Here is a 24,527-nt window from a genome sequence, read left to right on the forward strand (position 1 = left end):
GATGGATTTAATAACAATCTTAGTGAAGCAATTACTGCACATTGAAAAAGAGATGGCTTTTTGTACCTATAATTGAAGGAAAATTGGAAAATGAAATACAGGGGGAAAATACCATCCTATTTATATTTGCCAAAATATTTTGATCTGAAGTAGAGACCATCTTTGCCGTTTGTTTTATTGGACAGCTCAGTTTGTAAGTTGGTTGAGTTAGGGGCAACTTTCCTTAATCATAGATTGGTAAATCCTGCATTTGTTGGAAAAGGTTCCTTATTCAGAGGCACTTTTTGCCACCTGAGGATCGGCAAATAGAAAAATAAGTGGAGATGGCGTTCAGGGACATCTTTTTGTTTTATGGAGAGATAGTGACTGGGGAGTGAAAAACACAAACGAGAGTGGGCAGCGATGACTTGGACAAAGATGCTATCACCTGGCAGTGTGAAATATTCGGTAGACTAACCGTTTTAATGGGTTTATCTTAGGCAGTTTTTCTCTTGTGAGAGTGTTGGTTAATAATTCATTTTTCTCAAGAGGCAGAAGAAGCAATCACGCTCTGTAAGCTGGCACTTTGGAGCCTGTCGCTTTGCTGGAGCTTATCTTGGTTGGAGCAGTGTGCCTCATGGTTGCGACACAAGTACCAAGTGTCTGCACTTTGACAATTGGAAGCTTGGGAGAACTAAATAAGGCAGGGATGTTTGGAGTGATTCACTTCAAGTGATATCTAAAGTAATGGATTGCAGTAACTCTCCATCTGTTCCGCATCAAAAGGAATATAACTGTGTATATTTTTTAAAAGTTTATTTTGAAGTAGGGTGGAGTTCTATATGGAGGAGAGGATGGTAGTGGGAAAATAGATTATTTTTAAAGGAATATTTATGAAGCTTCAGAGAAAGGGATAACCGAGCTTGCTGATTGATACCTGGGATATGTTTTTATTGTCTAGCAAAATATTGGATGCAGCTGTACATGTAAGGCTTATCTTTTGGCAGTGTGAATGTTAATGTCAAAACCTGGGTCCATTACCCCTTGCCATACAATTTGTTTTGATGCAATAGTGAACACAACTCCACTGCAGATTTAAATACTATTTATGTGAATTTTATTTCCCTGTTTAGTCATTGAATCATACTGTAGCATTGGCATGGTAAGTTTTATAATTTGTTTTGCTGTGTGAAGAGTGCTTTTCTTCTACCGAATGTTCACTTCTGCATACTTTTTTTAGTTAGGCATTATGTCATTACAAAGATTTACAGTTATTTAATAATGATTTATTGTAGTAATTTATTCTGCCAGCTGTGGCACATTTTCAGTGGAATTTGTAAATCAAATTTATACAGAAATTTACCAGGACATGCATTTCAGAATTTAATAAAACATACTATAAAATCTTTTTGAAGTGGGTGGTTTTATGCTAACACATTTGGGATTAAGCTTTACCTTAGCAACCTTTGTTAATGTTCAACTCTGCTGTGTCCATCCCACCATTGAAAGGGGAGTCTGTGAGATCTGTTAACATAAAATACACAGTTTCAGGTTATCCACATTACTTCCAGACCATTAGTGTCATGTTATATTTGACCTGGAATGCTCAAAGGATGTTAAGGGACAAGGAAACATCCAGACATTAGGCTTCTTACAGTGCTATACGTTTTAATCACTATTAAAATGTGCATCTAGAATCATAACAGAGTAGACCTAGTAGGTTATGTTCATCTTGAAGCCTTCAAAGTGTCAGATTTTCACCCCCTTTTCCAGAACTCACTGGCCACTAACCATGTGGAAGACATTTAGCTTTAGAGGAGTTGCCAGCTCTGGCTCCTCCCGCAGTTTCTTTGTTATGGTACAAATACAGCAAGTTATTATATTTTCTTTTTTTTCCTTTTTCTTTTTTAAAAAAGATTGTTGAGGTTTTGTTTGTTTACTTGATAGTATGTATTTGTTTAGAAAAGGAAAAAGTCTAGAAAAGAAGGAAAGTGCATAGATTCCTTTATAACTTGTAATTTTTTTTTAATCTGGCAATTTGAGAAGCTGTCTTTGAAATCCATCATTGCCAAGTAATTTGTAAAAATGACTTGTTCTCTAAGATTGCATGAGAATTTTAGTTCTAAGATGAAACTCCTAATTCACAGCTTCAGTCAGCTGGTTATTTTGTCTACAGCACCATGAACATCTCATTTGACTTACTACTGCCCTCCCAAACACATTGACTTCATTGATCAGTTGTTTTAATATTGTGAAGACACAGTCTTAATGTGCCTTGAAGCTGAAGATTCAGGTGATACTTAATTGTATTTAAAGCAGTAGACTTGGCACTGTCTCAGATAGAAGTGTAAGCGTTTGAAAATACTGCAGTCTCTGATTTTTCTTAGTAGTTTGTATTTGCTTATCATGTTTAGGCACTGAACAGAATTGTAACAAAGCAAAAAAGCCAAAACAGCTTGCCATCTGAAATGTAATTCCTCCCCATTTAACATTTCTTTTTCTTTTCTTTCTTTTTTCTTCCTTTTCTTTTTCTTTTTTAGCCGTAAAATGCAACAGAGTGAACAGTTCGTCATCTGATCTCTTATTTCTTAAAAGATATGATTTTTAAAAAGTTCTTAGAATTTTGTCTTCAGATAGGAATTCAAGTCACAGTACATTAAAAACTGGATCTTTTTAATGATCTCATTAGGATGAAATTAACTTTAAAAATAAACTCATTAAAAATGTATATGTAATATTCTGCTTTGGAGTTCATCTTGGTGGTTAGTATTGCTAGAACAATTGTTAAAACTTGATATGATTATGTGTGTGCTATCGACATGACTACATACTATCTGATATTTATTTTTATTTTGAGAAAAATAAGTCTAAAGTGCAAGAGAAACAGATTCCTTGAAAGGGAACAGAGATGGACTTTTCTTAGAGATTTCATTGCTGATGATCTTTGAGATGTGGTGCCATGTTTCCCTTGAAGGTGCTTAGCGCATGTATGGTGAAGAGATCATGGGGAAAGACTGAGCTCTTTATTTTACATTTTTTCATCTAGAACTCTGGTGCTCACAATGTACCTAGGTATCTTTACCATTTAAGTGCAGGAGTAAAGAATATTTCATAAGTAAGTTCACATTTCTGGATTTAGTTTTGACCTTAGTTTTAAATTTTTTCTTTAGGGCTTACCTGGAAATCTTTTTAAATGACACCAAACTAGAACATGAAAAAAAATCGTAGTTCAGGAATGACAAATATGTTTCATGTTGTGGGTGAATTTTAACTGACTGGTGGTGAATGCTTTGAGAGGCCGAAGTGAGTCAGGAAGAAAAAAAGAGCCCTGTGCCCAATTAGCAATGCCTGCCATAGCTGCTGAGGGGAATGTCAATGGAATTGACCTTAATTTCTCCCCCTAGCATAGAAACTCCTATAAGTTACTGTAATCCTTCATTTATTCATTATGTGTTCATACATTCAACCAATTTTCTTAAACACTCCTGAATACAAGGCAGCCTGCCAAACATGGTAAGAATATAGAAGTAGAACAGACATGAATTTGCTTTCAAGCTTTCATGGGTGGGAGGCTTAACTGATCATTAACAAAAATGTGAAATATGGTAGGCAGCAGTTTTAGAGAGACTGTTATATCCAATTTAGAGATACTGAGTTCTAAGCAAGTTCTAATCAAGAAGACAGAAATCAGGCTTATTGTAGAGTTTGTTTGAGTTAACATATTCGCTGGTTGGGTATGCCAGGCATTTGGAGGGAGGCCCATTCCCATCTGACATGGACAGATGATTCCCTTGTCAAATGTATAGCCTATGTATAACGTTTTTGCAAGTAAGTGCTATAAGAAAAAAGATATCACCAGCCTAGACTGAGTAGTGAAGCTATACGCTGTTAGAAGAGATGCCAGTCAGGAGTACAATATAGAGAACTGAGGATAGAGCATAATTTCAGTGTTGAGATATTTACTAACTTCAGAGAATATATTTTTAGGTAGAAATATTTTAATTCTGTTATATCAATATATATGTTGATACACTATATGTATAAAACATCAAGTCTAATGGGTACAGTTAAGTGTTAGTTTTAGGATGTCACTGTTTTTTCCTAACTGGAATTCTATAAATTATCTTTGACTCCTTTTTTTCCCCCGAGAGCTAAAATTCATTTAAGCATCATTTCTTATAGATCCTTTTAAAAAGCAAAACATAACTGTAAATTATTTCAGTGTTTCTCATTATCACCTAGTTTAGGTTCTCGTGTTCTGTGATGGACTCTTCATTTTCTATTAGTATTTAAGTGTCAAGTGTTTAGGTGCTTGTGGTATGGATGAATACAAAACCAGCACTTTCTTGCTCTTGGAGCTTATGTTGTAGGGGAATGTTTGAATACAACACAGATTCCCTAATTGAATACTTCTGCCTCAGCTCTTTTGCTTTTCTGATACATTTTGCACACTGTTCCTAAAACAAAACACAACTTCCATTATTTAACTTCTCTGTTCAGAAACTTAAAATCTGAATTTGAAGACCTCCACAGTTTGCCTGTTTATTCTCTTTCTAATCTCATCTTTTATTAACATCTTCCATCTACCTAAAGAATAGTACTTTCTTACTATTATGCATGCCTCTCTAACCATTTGGCATGTTCTCTTTGTTTTTTGACATTATTCTTACTGCTAAGAAACTCAGCCCATATTCCTCTTTTGACTAAATTATATTCCTGGAAGCATTGTAGCTAATGACACAAGTATTGACTTCTGGCACTTGTGAAGAGAGTGTAGCTATTTATACTTTTTATTTAACTAGGGTACTTACATATAATCTCTCCAAGTCAGGTGAAAGTAGAGGACCTTGTCTTAAATATTAACATCTTACAAATATGAGCACAGTTGAGAACCAGGAAAAATAGTGCTTTTGAGCATGTGAAGAGACGCTACAAAGCATCCAAGCTTAGATACTGAACTACTGAGAGAGGCATTCCTCCTATATTTTTCTTAAAACTGAAAACTCTAAAACTCTATTTTTTTTTTGTTAATTGCTAATACATGAATATTATAAGTGAGAAAAGAGTATAGAAGCTTATACAGAGGAAACAGATTTCCCATCTCTCCTCAGAAGTAACTTCTGTTTACAAGATTCTTAAAGGTATTTCCAGAAATAGCTTAGTCCAAATATAGAAGTATTCATTAACCCCCTTACAAATTTTTTCTTTTCTCTTTTGGACACAAGTGGGAGTATACTATACTGACTGTCCTGTACCCTGCCTCTTAGTCATGATTTATTTGGAGATGTGCTTTATCAATATAGCTTTTATTTATAACAGTGCTTAAAATTCCTTAGGATAGGCTCGTAAGAAAACAGAACAGCAAATTCTAGAAGTGGGATGAAGGCAGATATTAGAAATACAAAAAGTAATTACAACTAACTACAAAAGTATAAAGTGGTGGATTTTTAAAAATGTAAAAATAGATTATTTTCAGAGATTCTTTTTTTCCCTCCAGGAGCAATTGGAGTACCCCCACCCCATTCCCTTAGAAGTCCTAAAGGTATTACTACATGTTAACTAGATGTTTAAAATTTTAAAAATTTAATTATCAAGAAAGATTTCCTGTTTAAAACGTAGGATGAATATTCAGCATCTTTTAGCAAAATTCTTGTCTAAAATGGTAGAAACCTGGAGAGGCAATGCAGGATATTAGGATGAACACATATTTTGAAATCAGACCAACTTGGTCTTGAAATCCCCACTTTAACACTTAATATAAAATCTTAGCCAAGTGACTTAAGTTTCTTAGCTTCAATTTCCTTATGGGTAAAATGAGAATAATAATAACCATCTCATAGGACCTGTGAAGAACAAATGAAAAAGTATTTTATGTTTTCCACAGTACCTGGCACACTACAGGTGCTCAGTAAACATAATATACCCCCAGACTTTTTGCCTATCCAGAATGATTAATTTCCTAAGAGCTCTGGATGCTGAGATCTTACTGTATCTTTTATAAAACTTATAATGCCTTGTATATACTAGGTATTCCAAACTTATGCACGAATTTAGTTTGTTCTGTAACTCTTAAATGTCTGGTTTGGTTTTCTACATACTCTTCAACAAAATTTTAAGTCTCTAGAAGTACAAAGACACATACATGACCACATGTACCTTGTGAAGTTGCCAAACTCAGCCAAGTATCAGAATCACAACTAGTGATGTGCTTTTGACAACTGGTTTATGGGGTAGGGGAGCTCTGATTTGTAGCATTGGCCGATTCCTGTGGTGTAAATATTTCTACCCCGGCTGATTTCTAGTTACCAATGTTACCTGGCTTGTAAACTAACTGAAGATTTAATAGTCAGTTCTTACAAGTCAGTGGAGTGGTTCTCATATACTGGATTTTCAGTCCTCTGGACCTCTGCATCAAACTGTGATGTAAAAGCAGTTTGGGAAACTCGGATCTTAAAAAGCATTCAAGGATCTGCCACCAGCTCATTTTTTTTTTTTTTACTTGCCTCAGTTTCCAAGTTTTCTCATTGGTATAGTAAAGCAATGGGAATAGATCAATTTGCTAAATAAACCTTTTTGTTATGAACTTACAATTCTGCATGGGTGTCTCAGGCTGTGGTGGCCAAGGGGCCCAGGCTTTTTGCTTCTCGTCCTGTAAGATCAGTATGAATTTCTTTTAAAAAAAAGTCTCCACTGGCTAAAAACAAATATGTTTGAGAACCACCATTACTGAAATAGCTGTTCCAAAGCCTGTGTCTGTAATTGCAGCACAGGCCCCGATATAGTGACAGGTAATGGGTTTACTCACTGTTTATATATCTATTACTAACAATATAGGGCTTAGGAAAATGCAAAAGGAAACATAATGCATTTCAGAGTTATTTTTGTCAGAGGTAGACATAATAGAAACCATTTTTGGTACTTCACATTTTATTTAAATAAGACTTTTCACTTATGTGTGAATGAATTCTCCATATATGCCAGGTTAATGAGGAGTGACTTATAGCCAGGGGCTGCAAACTCAAATGGCTATAGTGGCCAGGCAAGTAATGGAATTGAGGAAAACAGGTGGGGTCTAATATAAAGGGGAATAAGAAAGACTGTGCCCATCTGAGAGTACTTGCTAAAAAAAGTAGCTTCTGTTCCGCTGCAGCGGATTGTCGTCATGCAGAGACAGATTTCTGTTGTCATATCTTTAGTTCTCTGACACTCCACCCTTTGCCTTTCCCCACCCTTTCCCTAGCAGCTGGAAATCCATAGTTTAATTTAGAATTTCTTGATTTTTTTTTACATGTTGATCATGAGTTAAACACACATGTACACTCATACACACTTACTTATGGAACCAAGCAAAACAAATTTGGCCTGCGGGCTTCCAGTTTGCAATATCTTTTTGCTCACATATACATATGTAGCAACTAATATTTATTGAGTGCTTCTGTGCTAGGTAATCAGCTAAACCTTTTGTACTAATCAAAATATTTAATCTTCAGAACAATCTGGTGAACTAGTATTATTTCCTTTCAATAGATAAGGAATTTTGGCACTTGGAGAGGCTAAGTAACTTGCTGAGGTCACATAATTAGTAAAAGTTTCCCCCAGGTATTCAAACCTAAATAATTGACTGTAGAACTTTGGTGCTTAACCACTGGGCAAAACTGACCCCTACACGTTGGTATAAGCACACACACAAAACACACATAGCCAAACATAAAGGGTAGGTTGAGATTATTGTCTAATAATATTAGTTCATTTGTGTGCAATGATTCCGTTTCTGTGTATATGTGCTTGATGTGATAAAGCACTGGAATACTATCTGCTTTCACACTTTATAAGACTTCTAATAAAGCTCACTAAGGCTGATGTAAAAAATTCATAGGGCGTTTATATTTCTCTTTGTCACAAACTAGACATCCTGAGCTGTGGGGCCAACATTGTCTCTGTTTAAGGGCAAAAGTTCCCTCTCTTCTCGTTGCCATATTTAAACCCCACCCATGGAAATGCTCCAAGTCCTGAGTGATGATCACTTCCTCTGGGCAAGGGTATGAAGAATAAAAGTAAATCTAGCAGGAGGAGTGAATCCCAAAAGACAGAGATAAGTACTTGAGGTCAGAGACTGCATCTTTTATAGTTCGTCTACATACCAAACTCATTAATATGAATAATCATCTTAGCTGTAGTTTGTAGTAGCAAAAGTAATACAAGAAACTAGTCTTGTCTTAAATGTTTTTTCATCAATGCTCATTTCTAGGATTCAGAGAGATCTCTTTCAGAAAGTGACGTGAACTCACATCTCTCCCATGTTTCTCCTTTATTTCCACTTTTTCCTATGCACATAAAATATTTTTCAACCTTAAAAACTCCAGCGAATAGGGCTAAAACTGTATGACTCTAGGAAGAAAAACAAAAACAGTGTGCAAAAATCTATATATTTATCCATTTAGGTTTTTCTCCTGGGAGATTCTGGAACACCATTAGACAACCTCTTTATGGTTTATTCACTTGGTGTGGAATGGGAGAGAAAAAAAGAGGCAGTCCCTCTGGCAGTATTCTTCTCAATATTATACCATCATGTGAATGGAAAGAACCCGAAACCTTCTTTTCAGAACTGTATCTCAGCCCCTGGCTCCTGGAGAAAACCAGTGTGGTTCAGATGTGGGATAGCAAGAGTGGTTTGCGTTGGCATTGGCCTTGCGGGTGCTTTGGGGCTGGAGCACACTCAGCTGTGGGTTACAGATGCTTGTTCTCCAGTATTAATGTGGCCAACATGTGAAACCATGGCACCCACAATGCTATACAAAGGTCCACGTCTCAGATAGTTTGGGAAATAACTCACAGCTGAAGAAATTCCTTCTCGAAGGTCTAGAATATATTCTTGAACAGTAGGTCCCCCTCCCCCAACTCCCAAAGGGGTAGAACCAGTAAAGAGATGTCCGATGATGTTGAACTAGGCACCAGTGACTGATCATAGGGTGCCTATGGACTTGGGAGTTTAACTGAAAATAGAAAAAAAAAACAAAACACTACTCTAAACCTTATATCCATAAATGCTCAATTACATGCTGTACATGTTGCAGAAAGCTTGTACGCTCATGCCATTGTATAGTTTCTTTGGAAATGTCAAGTACAAACCATTACTGGTGATTGTCTTCTGGCCTGATTCAGGGTGTATTCAAAATGTTTCCACCAATTTTTATTTCCCTAAGCTGTCTCCAAGATTGGTAGGACCAGAGAAATTTGTATAGAAGAGAGGAAATGAGCATGAGATTGGGCGGCACTTTATAAATGCAATAACCAGGACTCTCTTTCAGGACATAGAAATTTTTGTGCCTTCTCACACTTAAGGCCTGTGCTTCCTTTTAATAGTACACTTGAGAGAGCTGGGATATTTCCATCCCCCATTCAGTTAGTGCTCTAGTTTTCTCATTCAGGTACAATTTCCAGTGAAATAGTAGCTTATAAGTATTCAGAAGTTAGTTTATTGACTCTTATTGCACTTCTGAGCACCTAATAAATAATTTATTAGTCTGATGGATATGTGGCTACCTAACTATGGGGCATGAAATATGCACTGTTTTTCTAATACACTGTAGGGAGACCTGTTTATAAAGTATTTAGTATTGGTTTTATAATGCACCGTTGACAACAGGAGACCACGAAGCTCAAAGATCAATCTCATTTTGGCCCACAGTATTAATGCTGTTTTATAAAGCTCTATGACAGGTCACTTAGACAGTGGTCCTCACAGAAAGGACTCAGTTAGGAAGGCAGGCTGTAGTGGCTGCCAGTGCAGCGGATGAACGTCTTTGTCCAAGTCCCTGAGGTGACTGGCGGTTGCTGTTGTTGGCCAGGTGATGGAACTCATCATTTCTCTGTTCTCCAGAGGGATTCTGGACTGAGAGTGCCCAGTTTTGCTAATGCAGCTCACTAATTGTACAGAGAGTTGGTGTGACTTTGGACCACAGTTGCAGTTCTGGAGACACGACTCAGGAAGTAAGGAGTGAAAGTTAGCTCTCCTCAGCTTCTTGTTATGTGCGTTAATGAAGTGACATTCCTTCACATCTCCCATTCTTTCATTCAAATTACCTATGTGACACAGCATAAAGTGTTTTGATTTTTGTTTGCTTTGGGTAATTTCATTAGCTGGGAATAAATTTATAGACATTTAAAAAACTACATAGCACTTAGAATTGGGTGACATCTAAATAAAGGTTAAATAATTTCATTTAAAAATCAATTCTCGGTGTTTTTAATTTGTTTATAAGAACTATATTCTATAGGAATGCCTTAGAAAGGCAGTGATTTACAAGGTGCTGTTGCCTGTTAGGTTATGTGTTTTGGAGCAAGACTTTTTTCAATTTTCCATTAAGGACTTCTTGCTATTCTAAGTATTCCACTTCCCAAAGTAGGAAATCTGAGCCATACTTTCTTTAACCTAGTCTGCTTGCTTGTAATTTCTCATGATTTTTTAGGTACCAAGGTTGAGTTCTTTTTGCTATTTGTCATGTCTTATTCGTTTCTCCTTATTCAGAGTTTCATTTTGCCATCTTCAATTGTACCAAACCCTTTCTACATTTTAGTAGTAGCCCTTGATTTCATCCTGTCTTTGTCCCTCTTAGCAAGCGATCTCATCTTTTCTAAGATGATCTTATCTTTTGTGCAGCTATCATTTATTGAGCATTTACTATGTGTTAAGCACTTGGTTAGGCCCTGGATTACCAAAGATGGACAAAATTCTGTTCCTTTCAACAAGTGCACAGTTCATTGGGGAAAATGGGTGGGAAAATGGGTAGTAAGGTGGCTTTTTGCCATGACACTGAATATATGTATTTTTTAACCACAGAACTTTTTAATATCTCTTACCTTGGATTTCTGAGAAAAAAATTTTTTCTTCTCCCTTCAGGGGTACCCTTTTCATTTGTGTCCTTGGTCACATTCTCCCCTAGGACGTTTTATATAATTTTTCCTCTGGCTTAGATTTTTAATATCCTTTTCTTTTCTGGCTTCATCCCTTGTAGTGAGAAACAAACCATCAACATGCTAACACAACTTCTCCCAAGCCCTGCTAACTTTTTAGATGACCCTCCTCTTACTTCACTTGCTTGCTTTGCAAAATTGCTCCAAAGGCTCCTCCTTGTCTTTATAATTTGCTTACTTAACTTCTTTAGAATCTGGATTCTATAACTTCTATACCTATCAGTCCACTAAGATATTTCTCTTAGGACACAAATATATAATTATAAAATATTTCAGCCAGAAATATACATGAGGAGTAGAATAATGAACACCCATTTACCCATGCTTAAGTACTCCTGAAGCACTGGATTACCATCCTAATTATATTGCTGCCACTGCCATTCCCTCTATCCAGTACCCACCCTCATTCAAGTACTATTCTGATTTGAGTATTTATCATTTCCATTCATTTTGTTTGCTCTTACTATATTTACTACTACCTACTATTAGAAGTGGCTTTACTATAATCTAAATGTAGCATTGTTTTTTAGAACAGTTAAAACTCTAACCACTCTACCTCTGTGAACTTTTGACTTCTCTTGTCATGCAAAACATTGGACAGTTACGATGCTCCTGTTAATACTGTTCCTCCTGTCTTCTCCCTTAGTAACTGTATGGAGATCCCCCAAGATGCTAACCTAAGCCACCATCTTTTTACCTCCTCTGTCACTTCTCTGCAAATGACTCCCAGATCCAATAACTCCATTGTCAGTCTGTTTTCTGAACATTTTTAGTTGCCTAGTCATTGGCATGATCTGCTGTTTCCCCAGACTGAGCTCTCTATATATTCCCACAAACTAGTTCACACCGTTTCTGTTGATAGTGCTACCATTTTCCCATGCTCAGAATATCAGAGCTTTAGTGTCATCTTTGACGCTTCTCATTTGTCACGCATATCTTATCAGTCATTCTTTTCCCCTGGATTTTATCTCCGCTTAGTATCTTGCTCTTTTTTTCAGCCCTATTGCCTGTAGCCATTTTCCCCCAGATTATTATAATAGCTTCCTAATTGGTGTCTGCTTCTGTCTTTTCCCACTTCAGTCTGTCTGTCTGTCATGCTGTTGCCAGATAACTCTTCTTAGAGTACAGTAATGATCATCCCATGTTGCTCGTGAGAAACTTTAAGCATTTTTGACCGTTGGTGGATAACAGGATAAATGGCAACTTTTTATAGTGGAGTACAGAACCATTCTTATTATAATAGTTCCTATCGACCAGTCCATCCCTTTCATTCATCATTGCTCTATACAGATCCTACCTTAAGTTCTAGTCAAATAGGATCACTTCTCTAGAAATATTATCAGTTCTTCAGTTATAGTGCAAATGCTGCCTCTGCTTAGAAACTTTCTCTTACCACACTGATTGGAAAGAATTTCCTTTTCTAAGTTGTATAGGATTCTGTGGCTGTGGCTTTTATTACATTCTGTTTTATTAAGGTTTATATATATATAAACCTATATATATAGCTTATCTTCTATAATAGATTAGTAAATTTGTGAGCAGGGACTATGTCTTAAGTTTCATGTTCCCCCCACCTTCTTACACCTGGCAAGTGGGACTTTGATCAGTATTTCCTAAGAGTGGCTAAAAAATGTTTAATTTAAAATGTCTCTTTTTATAATAAATGGAAGAAAAGGGAGCTAGAAAACGAGCTGGTCAGGAAAAAAGTGTATCCTTTCTCAATTAGCAAATTATTCAGTTGTTCCCACTTTGTTACTTCCATTCTCTCCAGGCTTTGTTTATTTAATGGTTGGCTACCTTCAGCCTTAGACATTTAATTCTTAAAAAAGGTTTGGATAGGGGTTTGGGTGGTCAGAAGAGTATATTATATTTGCAATTGCTTTTTTTTTTTTTTTAAATCTATCTTGGTGTACTCAGTGCCTTTAAGTAATAGTCTGCAATTTCCTCCCCAGTCTCTCAGTAGGCTCACTCAGTGCCTACCCCAAATTACTCACCCCCAGACAGCCATAATTATAAATCAGAGGACAGGCTGAGTGAGACTGGTGAGCATGTTTCAAGACCCTATGTTGTGCGGTTGATACTTCTCAAGTTGAGGTATGTTTTTCTTTTCCATTTAAGCCACTTGGATGCACTCACGCCCTTGCACTGCTAGTTAAGGTATCTCTCCCCTAATTATTTTCTTCCATCCTTTTACTACTTTTACATTAATCCTCATTCTGTGACACTCAGATATTTGCTTGAGTCCTGACAGTTCTTACCTTTGAAGAAACCATTGCCAGCAGTAAACTTATTGACAGTTATTTGAACGATTTTTGACAATGATAAAGTATCTGCCTTCTTCCATCCCTTCCCTCTTCTCTCCCACCCTGTTATTTATTTTTTCCTTTTTCTTTTCTAAATATAGTTCTAATTTATTGTTATCACTGTTTTTAGGAGTAGTGCCATAACAATAGCAGTTGTAAGCTTTTAGAACTGAAGTATAACATGCATACAGAAAAGTGCACCCAAATCATAAGTGTATACAGCTTGATGAGTTTTTACAGTGACCATACACAAAACCACCAAGTAGATGGAGATGCAGAACATTACCTGGACCTCAGAAGCTTTCTTTGTGCCTCTTGAAGCCACTATTCCCCACCAAAAGTCATCACCATTCAGACCTAAGCCACCTGTTAATTCTTTTTATTTTTAACCTGCTGTTAATTTCTGGCATCTTCTAGGATTCTTAATTTTGAAAATACTCTCCATTTAAATTTGCTTTGTTTCAACATTTTTTTCCATTTAAATATGTATATATATAAAATAGTCTGTGATTTTCCAAACATTCTGAAACTTGAAGTGTATGGGTATTTCACTTTTTAAATTTGTTTTTTAGGTTTGTAAGAGTCATATAAGGGGGTGCCATCAATAGAGCTGCCTTTTTCTGTGATAACTCTAAAAGCAGTGTTGGATTTCCTGGGTGTCTGCGAATCTCACTCTTCATTCCTGACAGTAATTTAAACTATTATTATGTCATTTTCACTGCGGCTGCAAACTTCTCGGTCCACAGACTTTAGAAGGAAGTAAATAAAGAAATTAATACTATCTTTATAATCCTTGCAGTTCTTCATGGGCATACAAAAGTAATTCCCCATTTATTCTCCCAGCCTGTTTATTTTATTTTATTTATTTTATTTTATTTTATTTTATTTTATTTTATTTTATTTTATTTTATTTTTTATACTCATTTAAGGAAAGAAACACATCACTGGTTCTTTTCCTCTAGAAGATTTTCTCATAAAACACTGACTTTAGGTTTTGGTAGGAAGAAGCCATTGTCACTGGTTGTACCTGAGAGAAGATGAATAAAATCACTTTTTTTAAAACCAAAACAGGGTAGATAAAATGTTTGATCTTTTGGAGAATCGAGATTCATGCTGACATCAGATGCTTTTGCATCTGCAAATAGCTTGATTCTAAGGATTCATCATTTCCTTAGCATTGTATAAACTACCTCATCTACCACACCCTACCCAAATCTTTTTATTTATTTATTTTTAATTTTCATAGTGTATCAAGGGATTATGGCATTTAGATAAATCCTTGATATGTTTCTCTGAAACTGAGCCCCTGTTTAGGATGTCAGCAGATGCCGTATCACATTGATTGTTCTAGTTGGTTCACAGACAGGTGTCAACCAGAGTGGTTTCTTTCTTTTGTTATAGAAAGATGAAGGATGAAGCTTTTAAGTAGTATTTGCTTAGGGATGGGAGGGATGTTTGTGTTGCTGTTTAAAGTGATTTAAACGTGTTTCCTATTCAAACCTTATTTTAGGAGACCTGTTTTCCTCTCTTAGTCTGAGGTCACATAATGATGTTTTAAGTGTACAAGCTTTCTCCCTCAGTGTAGGTGATCAATTTTTCTTGGTACAGCAGTTATTTTTATTATTTTTTGTCATGTGTTCTAATGTGGTATTCCTGCGAGTAAACACCAGAGCATTTAGTACCCACAATGCTTTGGCAAAAAACAAACTAACCCAAAACCGAAGGTATGCTTGCATGCCTTGTTTTACAACTTGGACCATGATCTTGTCCCCTGAAATCTTCAGGCTATTCTAGCTGAGGTTTCTGTATGTTGAAATGCCCCCAGCCCAGGCTGCCAGAGTCATCTGGATAAGGTATAGCTGTAGACATGCAGTATTATGTACAATTTTAATAGAGACTTACTCTCATAGAGAGGGGCTAGTGGTAGGGACTGGCAATCAGAGAGGACAACACACTTTTTCCTTCCCTCATCTGAATCTGTCAAGATCTTTAATTGCATTTTGAATTAGTTAATCTATGAGCTCTTAACCCACATTTATGTCCTATGTTTTAGAGAATAAGTGATGGAATAGGTGTCTCCAGAGAGGAAGATTCATCGAATAATACAGGTTCATAGTTCACCTCACTCACACACAAGCAAGCACCAGGTTAGATTCAGTAGTAGGCATACATGTATCAACCTGGATTAAAGGCAGCTGCCTTCAGGTTTGCCTAGATCATCTAATAAATTGAAACATGAATGAGAATTGTTAACTAAGAAAAGTTTTCCAGTTTTCTTAAAATTTAAATACAGGGATCTAACTAGTATAATCTCAAAATTTTCTTTATGATCATTAGGCTTTACCGCTTTGGAACCCTTGGCTCTTGAAAGAGGGGTGCTTTATCCCTTACAAGGGTGGGAAGGGAATAAAATTAGGAGCCAGTGGAGAGTGCAAGGATTTAGGTGTAAATGATAGCTGAATCCTAATTGTGAACACGAACACCTTAGAGTGTAGGGATGTGTTAATATCAGAACTCTATCTTAAGAGCTTAAGAGCTTTTTAATGTGTCCCCTTCCTTTCCCCCAAAACATGCAGGCACAGTAGAATAATAGTTCATGTTTTTGAAGGTTTTTTGAGGGGTGGACTTTTCACTGTCCTCCCATAAAATTACATATGTGACTCAAGGGAAAACAGGCAGCTTAGATTATGATATAATTATTTACAAAGGAAAACAAAATCTCAGTTAAAATTATTTTACTTTTTCTTTATTCTCTTCTTTATAGTGAGTCATAAACATTTCACCCTTAACTTCACATAGAAAACAAAACTTTATACAATAAAATAGGGATGGCAAGTTTCACACGGGAAAAAGGTTGCTGTCAACTTTTTTCCTCTGGAATATGGAAATTTGGGCAGATTATCTGTTCATTGGATGTTTTCTTTATTAATTCGTTTTCCCTTTTTCACTTAAGATGTCTGTTAACATTTCACACAGCCCAACAGATGTTGCAAAGCAAGTCCCATACTTTGTTCTAAAAAAAAAAATGACATTTCCTCAACTGGTTTCCCCCACCTCTGTGACTGGGCCTAGCCTGCTGCTTCTGCATAATTCGCATATATTAAGTTTTATACCTTAAGATGCCATATGAATTTGTAGCTTCAGCATTATTTTTACACGGTAAATTCTAAATTGATTATAAACTAGCTTACGTGTTGCTTTAGTGTTAAAATATTTTTTAAAATCTCTGAGAACGGAAACCTAATTCTACATACAGGATCAGGGAGCAAATTATTATTATTTTTTCTATAAAATAAGTGAATTACAAAAGCTTGATTTGTTTTGGCATTAGGAAGTGCTGATTGTCATGCGATATGGAGCGTCATTTTTATTATTTTGGCAAGAACAGGGACAGTTTTGTCTTGACAAGCCATTAGATGAATACCAGCGTGTGTCACATGAAAAACCACTGATCTTTAACCCAGCTCTGTACTTAACCAAGCCTTGAAAATGAATAGTGAATAAAAGAAGAGCAAAGGCCAGTTTACTGTCATTGCAGATTACAGAATCTGTTAACAGCTGCTGAACTGAACCCAGGGAATTACAGGTATTGTTCTGTGAACCAGAAGTCCTAGAGATGCTTGTTAAACTGTGTGTATAAATTATACATTTATTTTATATTTGCTTATGATTTACATTGATGGAAACAGCTAGAAAAAAATGAAAATCCTTGGGTATTTTCTCAATGTACTAAATGCATGCCTTTATCACCAAACCTTAGATTTACATGATTATCTCAGTGAGTTTTCCCTACCCTCAGTTATGAATTTATTTTTAAAAAATGTGTTTTTAAAGAAATTATTAATAAGTATTAAGAAAAAGTATGCAGTATCTCCTCTCCACCTAAAACAAAAATAAAACCCACAAACATACATGCAAAACAAAATCCTTTGGTCATTTGTTTCTTCAGGTATTCATTGTGGCTGATATTTGAACCAATATGTGACTTTTTTTTAATGGAGGTAGAAACCCAAACCTATCTCAGTACCCTAATATGAAAATATCAGTAACATTTCAAATAGTAAGTTGTGGGAATTACTGCTTACAGAGCTAACAAGAAAGAACACACTTTCTTACTCTGTTGGTGGAATTGCATTGTGCCTCCCTATAGTCTTGTTATCCCACACTAACTGAAATGCAAATTCTTTGCAACTAATTGGATCTCATTGAGGTTACATGCATAGTATATAGTTATATGCAAAAGGTTTTAAAAAATAGAATTTCTCTGTAATTACAACTTTTAATTGTTATCCAGAACATTGGCATCTATAGTATAGATTTAGGACACACACACACACACACACACACACTACTTAAAGACATGAGCTATGAAATGATTAGTAAGGTACCAGATCAAAAGTTAGGGGGGAAATATTTATTTACAACAATCTATAAATTGAATTTTATTAAAGTCCGTGAAAATACAGTTTAAATGTTCAACATCATAAGTATTAGAAATCACTTCCAAAAGCTGTAGTTTTTTCTTCAGTTTTTCAGTCTATTTTAACATTGTAAACTATATAAGTTTCTTAACTTTGTGTAAGTATATTTCTGCTATGTGTTGTGAGGTGGAGGTGTTCACATTCCCATTTTGTCGTTAATAACTTGGGTGCCACTTAGACTTGGTGTACTTCTTAATTTCCGTGGTACATCTCTTACTATCAGTAAATGTGGGAAAGCAACGCATAGCCATAGTATTTATGATTCTTAAACCTGAAATACATGGAATCAGGGCAGCAAAAAATGCAATTACTGTAGAATTTGATGGCTGCCTCGCCCCCCCACCCCCAGTTTAAATTTAACGCAAATGATTCCAGACTGTCGTTCCATAATCTGCAGACTATGTAGCAAAATAACAAACTCAAAAGTCATTTTTGTGCCTTGTAGATATATTTTTTAAATCTTTGGGTTACTTGTCTCATTGTAATAAAGCTTGCTTACTTTGTAAACTAGACTCACATAGTTAAATTGATCAAATCCATTAAGTAGGTGCAGTATTATATGATATTGATCTGTAGTGAAAAAATATTTTGAACCTCAGAAAGATATCCCAGTGCTTCTGAGGCTTGTGCCTTGGCAGCAGTGTGCAGGTACTAGTTACATTGCAGACCCGTTTCATCTATAGCAACCTCAGACCATGATATCTGAAATAGCTCAGTTTGCCTACGCTGGGTAGCATTTTGTCAGAAGACTGCTGGCCCAGCAGACCAGATTTGGATGTATTAGCTAGTCAGCCTAATAACCCTGTACAGACTATATTGATTTTCTAGGAGAGAGTTTATGAACTAAATAAACTTGGGGTTGGTGTCTTAATAAACTGCTTCTCTCAGTCTGTCACATTTAGTTACGGAGCTGTGCAGTTTAGGGGGAAAAAAGGCTAATTCTGTTACAGATTGTTCACAGCAGGGTCTCCAAATTAGCCCTTTGTTTTGTAATGCCACCTTGCTTGGGCTCGCTTTGAGCACATTTCTCAGTTTTGCCCTAATGAGTTGCAACACTGATAATGTGGCTGATGATCTTTCATTGATTTCACTATCACTTGCTTGTCTGGTAATTGATCCGTTGCTGAGCCTCTAGTTAATTATATCGGCTTTGACATGGCCCGGTCCATGGGGAATTTCAAGTCTTGCAGAATAACAGTTTTAATAAAAGAGTCTATTACTGCAGGTGCTTGCTGCTGCATGCCAGTTGATTTTTGTGGTGTGGTGTGTGTGTGCGTGTGCACGTGCGTGCGTGCGTGTGTGTGTGTGTGTGTGTGTGTATGAGAGAGAGAGAGAGAGAGAGAGATAGGAGGAGGATACCAGAAGAGGGCTACAGGACTGAAAGAAGGGGTGGAGGCTGGAAGAAGAGGAAGAGGGAGTGAAGGAGAGAGGAAGGAAGGAGGGGGAAGCGAGAGAGCAAAAGGCAGGCGAGAGAGAACACACAGGCAAAGCGATACAACAGAGCCTGAGAGGAGAGAGGAGGAAGCTTGCTATTGACAGTGTCCTTAAGCCTCCCACAAATAACAGCCATTAGTGGGAAGGTCAGGAGCTGAGCAGGCAGCTTGACTGAGGCACTGAGTGCCACTTCAGAAATCAAGAGGCTAGCAAATTTTAGAGGGAGTTTAAGTGGGTAATAGCTAGCTGTAAAGGTACAGTCACTGTTGACAATTGACTCATAGGGGCTTTTCCTGCCCTCCCCTTTCAAGAATATTTTTATTGACCACAGGTGGACTTAATATATTTTAAGGCAACAATTCTTTGGATTCTTGTTTGCTTCTTCTCAGATATTGAATTTGCTGCTTTTGAGACTTTTTTGTGCTTAATGGTGGTGAACCGGAGGGAAGTTTAACAGAAAAGCTTTCAGGAGATGTCGGTTCTAGAGGGGAAGGCACATTTGTGTCAACATAGTGTACGTTTTCTCATCTTTTCTCATTGTCCACTAATGACACAGAGCTGCCATTGAAGCTCTTTTCTGTTTCTTTTGTTGTTTCAGAGAGTAAGGTTTATTGTTATTCTTCAGTTAAGAAGGAGCAAGGAGAGTGGTACATTTGTCCTCGATATTTGTAGGTGGTTGAAGATTAATGTTCCTTACATTTTAAGTTTAGGAGGGATGGCTTTTTCCTGCTGACTACTTTTATGAGACGACATGAATTTAGCTTTCCATTTTGAAGTTACTCTTTATGAACAGTGCATTTGTTTAGTTCTGCTTTTCCATAAATAAGGTAAATACTATCTAATAAATAGATGTTTTCTTTTAAAAACGTTTAATTAAAAATACGACATGCTATCGAGTTTATATTTCATCAGGCAGGAAAACGTTATAGAATTTTCCATAGAGATCTAGAATGAAAAATGGAGTTTTTATATTCATTACTTTTTTGCCTGGAATGGGACAGGCTTTTTTCCTTCATCTTTTTCTTTTTTATGATTTGAAAGGATATTGTAGATGCTTCATCCAGGAACTTTAAAAAAGGACTTTTTTCTATTTTTGAGCTTTAAGAAAAGGTACACTTTTTTCCTTTGCCATTCAACTTCTTATTACTTAACATCCAATTTAGTAATTAATGACCCAGGGAACTGGATGTTAAATAGTGTATATTTTGCAAATATTTACTGTGTATCTTCTATATCAAAAATGCTAGGTTTTACTTATTTACTTCTTAGAGTGTAAAGTCACGTCCATATGCATATTATTTTCTTTAGGACTTTATATGTGGCTATGAATAGCCCAGTACATACTATATGACTTTTAGGAGTTAACATTTAGACAGCAACTAAACCAACTTTACATTCTCTTACAGATGAATATTTTTCTTTCTTCCAGTGTAACTAGGAAAAAAATGTTTAAGCATAGCCATTTACAAATGTTAAAGCAACGACTGATGTCAGATATTGCATGTTATACCTGAAAGCATTGTTGGGAAAAATTCCCTGGGAAGGGCCCCAGTTCTCCACCCCCCATGTACCGTTCGTGCTTATGGTGCTGCTTGGAGTGTGCAGAAGTGTGTATCTATCTGTGTGTCTAGAGAGGGGTTAGTGCAGGGTGTCATTTGGTGCCTGACAGTGGAACAGTGCAGTTGACTCTTAGCTCTGCTATCCAATGACATGCAGTGGCTGAGAGTTTGAAGCTGATGGTTGGGTCTCCAGTGCTGCCTGCACACCTGACAGGCAGCTGTTAAACTGAGCAAAGGCAAGCTCAGGGAGTCACAATCTATGCATAAATGATAGGGGTATCTGTGTAGAAGGTGCGAAAGAAGCTCTGACCCCCTCCCTCCCCCAAATCTCCCCCTTCCCAAATGAAATGCACAGTTCAGCCAGCTTCTTAACTACACTACACTCCTGCTACTGGCTGCCAAGAGGCTCAAAAAATCCACCTTCACTTTTCAGTCAGAAGAGGCAGAAGTGGATGTGAGAGAAAGAGAGACACAGAGAGACAGAGAGCCAAAGAGGGCAAGAGACTTGACTTTAAGAGACTCCTGTACTGACAACTCCATGCAGTTCGGAACCAGAACGACTGCGGCTGAACCTGGGTTCATGGGGACATGGCAAAACGCTGATACTAACCTTTTATTCAGAATGTCCCAACAGGTAAGTTACTTTCATTTTTTTCCCCCCCCAGAAATCTTGAATTGTTATACGCACTTTTGTTTCTGCTATGTTTCTTCCTAAACATTTAAAATTTTTGATCTCTTCATAGTTGGTCTCTGTTTTGTCATAACTGTGTTGCTGGAATGTGCAGGGTTACTTCATGGTTTCCCAAAGGGCTCCTTAAAAAATAAAGGGGAAAGGGTACTGAAGTAAAAGAAAGCAAAGGCATTTGTTGTAAAGTTTCGCAGTACAGCCTGAGTCATGAGAAGACTTAATTTATTTCTTTGTTTTCTGTTAAAAATTAAAAGAGCCACCACCCAACAAATGTATCTTTCTATATTAATCACTTCATCAAAGTGTCTGGCTATCTCAGAGGAGGTTCTCCAGCCAGTCATAAAATGTAGGGGCCCCTCCGCACAGCCGGACTGACTTCCTGGGACTGGAAGCAGCTCGGAGTCCGACCTGAGGAGAGGAGGCTGTGCAGGAATCGCTGCCTGCACGGAGGGTCGCCAGAGGAGGCGGCGTGCGTGGCGGGCTGTGCCGGCCGGTCCCAGCCCCTCCGCCCGCGGCCCGCCCGCCTCCGTGCTCTCCCCTGCGCTTCCCGCCTGCGAGAGCTCCGGCTCCGCCCGCCCGCCCGTCCGCCTCCGGCCGGCGGCCGCCCGGTCGCCCGGGCACTCACACTCGGGCGGCAGCCTCTGCGTCCTCCCCAGAGCCGCTCCTCGGTCCGGGCCGCGCCGGCGGCGGCTGGGTGTGCTGGCTCTGCCGGGAAAGCCGAGGTGTTAGTGCGAGGCCAGCGGCCACTGATAATTAATCACCGGAGCCGGCGGCTCGTACCATGCGCTCCGTGATACGCGCCCTGTGCACCCGGCTCCTCTTGCACAATTGCTGGCTCTGCGGCTCCGAGGGGGAGCGAGGGTGAGAGGAAGCGAAGGGAAACAACCCAGAAACTTTCATCTTGGACTGTGCTCAAGCGAGGGAGGGAAGTTCCCTGGTGCCTCCCTCCTAGACACGTCTTGCTTTTCAAAAGCCTACCCCAAACCCACACAAAGCAAGAGTTTGTATGATATCGTTCACACAGCACAAAGTATTACTGACAAATACTTGGATTTTAAGCAGATGGCGGTTAAGAAATTAATGTTGTTCCACTCACTTAAAAAAATATTGCAACTACTTTCTTTTAAAAAAACAAACTTGTTTGCAATAGTTCATGAAAATTAGTTTATTGACTTAATTTAGGTTTTTAAAGTATTTGATAAAGAAGGAAAACAATTTGCAAGCCAATAAAGCTACCACAAGTTTAGAAATGCATCTGCAGAAAATTGTGCACAGAGCCAGGGTTTTGTAGCATTTAGCTAGCGAACAGTTTTATCACACAATTCTAGATAAGATAAATTCATTTGAATAAGGTGTATTTTGACATATCCTGTAGAGGGACCCTGATTACTGCTGATACAGTAAGCTAGGGTTTAAATGCAATCAACATAAACCCAAATAAGCAACTCTTTATGTGCAATTTCTCATTCTTGCAAGTTACGGTCATTTCCTCCCAGAGATACTCCTTGTCATTGCGGAGTGCTTTGAGAGGTGTGTTTCCGCGGCATGTCACTGCCCGGGTGGCTCTCTTCGTGGTTGGGACACGAGTGTGTTTTCACTGACCTTAAGACTAAATAACTTGTGCCACACTTTACAAATTAGATGTCACTATCAGGGTTTCCTGTGAGTTAGTGGAAGTCAGGGCTGTGTGTGTGTGTTTGGAAGAGAAGATTGGTTTAGGTCTCCCTCTAGCTAGAAAAGAGTTAATAAAACCAGATAGAGATAATGATCAATTGATAAATGGCTATTGAACCACATAGATGGTGTTAGATTGCTTCTTTGGCACTAGCCCATTTCCAAGTAGATTTGAATCTAAGGAGACATTAAGTTGTGGAAAACATTGTAGCTAAAAAACAAAAGTAAATTATATAAATGATGGATCAGAATTAGAAAGATCATATGAATCGCTCAGAGAGAAAAACTTGTATAACCTAAGCTATTATGATATCTTTGATCCAGATGTGTGACTCTGTGGGTATATAAAGATCTATTTTGTGTGTACCTGTGTGCATGTGTCATCGTGAGCGTCAGTGACTCTATGAACGGAGTAGAAATACAGGGAAGTAATTTATGCATGATGGATGCAGTATGAAACTATTAATTATACTGCTTACTAAATAGTAGTACAATAATGGGAGAAAAATCACAATTTAAAAAAGTTGTGATTCAACTATATTTTATATGTTTTATTTTTTTTAGTTTGATGTAGTTAATAACTTCCTTCTTTTTTTTCTGTCATGTTTACTAAATGTTTACCTCCTGTGCATTTTTAGAAAGCGTGTAAAAGAGGGTATGAATTTACATGTTTTTTTCTCCTTCAGGGTGACATGTTAGTTTGTATAAATATTGTGTAAACAAATTCAAACTGTGTAAACCTAAAAATAAATGTGCTGTATATATTTAATATGTTTATTTTCTTTACCTATAGTTCATCAGCAGTGCTGATTCAGTGGGGAGGGGGAGGGCGGTGTGCATGCGTGCAAGGAGAACACTTTTCTTGAAATATCTCTTGAAGCCAACAGTTTCAAGGAATACTAGTTTCAATATATACATTAAGACAGCTTTTGTCTTACTACAGGTAAAAGTTTGTCCAGTTTAATCAACTATGCAGAATTCTGTATATCTTATCACTAAGGGCATTAAAAAGATTTTTCAATTATGATTATTTTAATTACTAAGAAAACTGATTTAGCTCATGAAATAAATAAAATTTATTGGGTTTATTTTTTATTTCAGAGTTTTCTCTAACAATGTAAAAATATAAGATTTACTTGATTTTGTTAAGTATTAGAGAAGACTGACTAGTAGGTTTCAAAACTGAGTTATAGAGAATGCACCACCAGTATATTTAACTACAGCAAAACTTGTAGGAAATATCTCATGGATATGAAATTTACTCTAGGTTTTTTTTGTTTTCTAAATTAGCAAGAAGGAATATAAAAATCTTCATCTTTTATTTTGAGTGCATTTGGATCTGCTTATACATTAATCTTTGTCTAACAATAACAAAAAGATAACTACAATATGAAGCCAATTTAGAGTTGGTAGAATTAAGTATGTTCTAAAGTCC

The 24,527-nt window shown here is 37.1% G+C and overlaps 1 protein-coding gene across 27 annotated transcripts in view; it reads left to right on the plus strand.

Annotated features, from left to right (window-relative positions):
- The window catches only part of BNC2 (basonuclin zinc finger protein 2), a 390,244-nt gene that overhangs the window by 99,875 nt on the left and 265,842 nt on the right, over positions 1 to 24,527 (plus strand). For 16 of the 27 annotated variants that reach the window (XM_039872019.1, XM_039871502.1, XM_039871585.1 and 13 more), the window contains one exon: positions 21,164 to 21,364. The exons of 8 other annotated variants lie outside the window; for them this stretch is intronic. In XM_039872019.1, the coding sequence (XP_039727953.1) occupies positions 21,164 to 21,364 (201 nt within the window). Of the gene's footprint in view, positions 1 to 13,028; positions 13,048 to 21,163; positions 21,365 to 24,527 lie in introns of those variants that run through there. 3 more of the 27 variants (XM_039872261.1, XM_039872611.1, XM_039872670.1) reach the window with 3 other exon arrangements.

This window comes from Pteropus medius, unplaced genomic scaffold (genome assembly GCF_902729225.1).
Source record: "Pteropus medius unplaced genomic scaffold, Ma_sr-lr_union100, whole genome shotgun sequence".
Taxonomy (NCBI): domain Eukaryota; kingdom Metazoa; phylum Chordata; class Mammalia; order Chiroptera; family Pteropodidae; genus Pteropus; species Pteropus medius.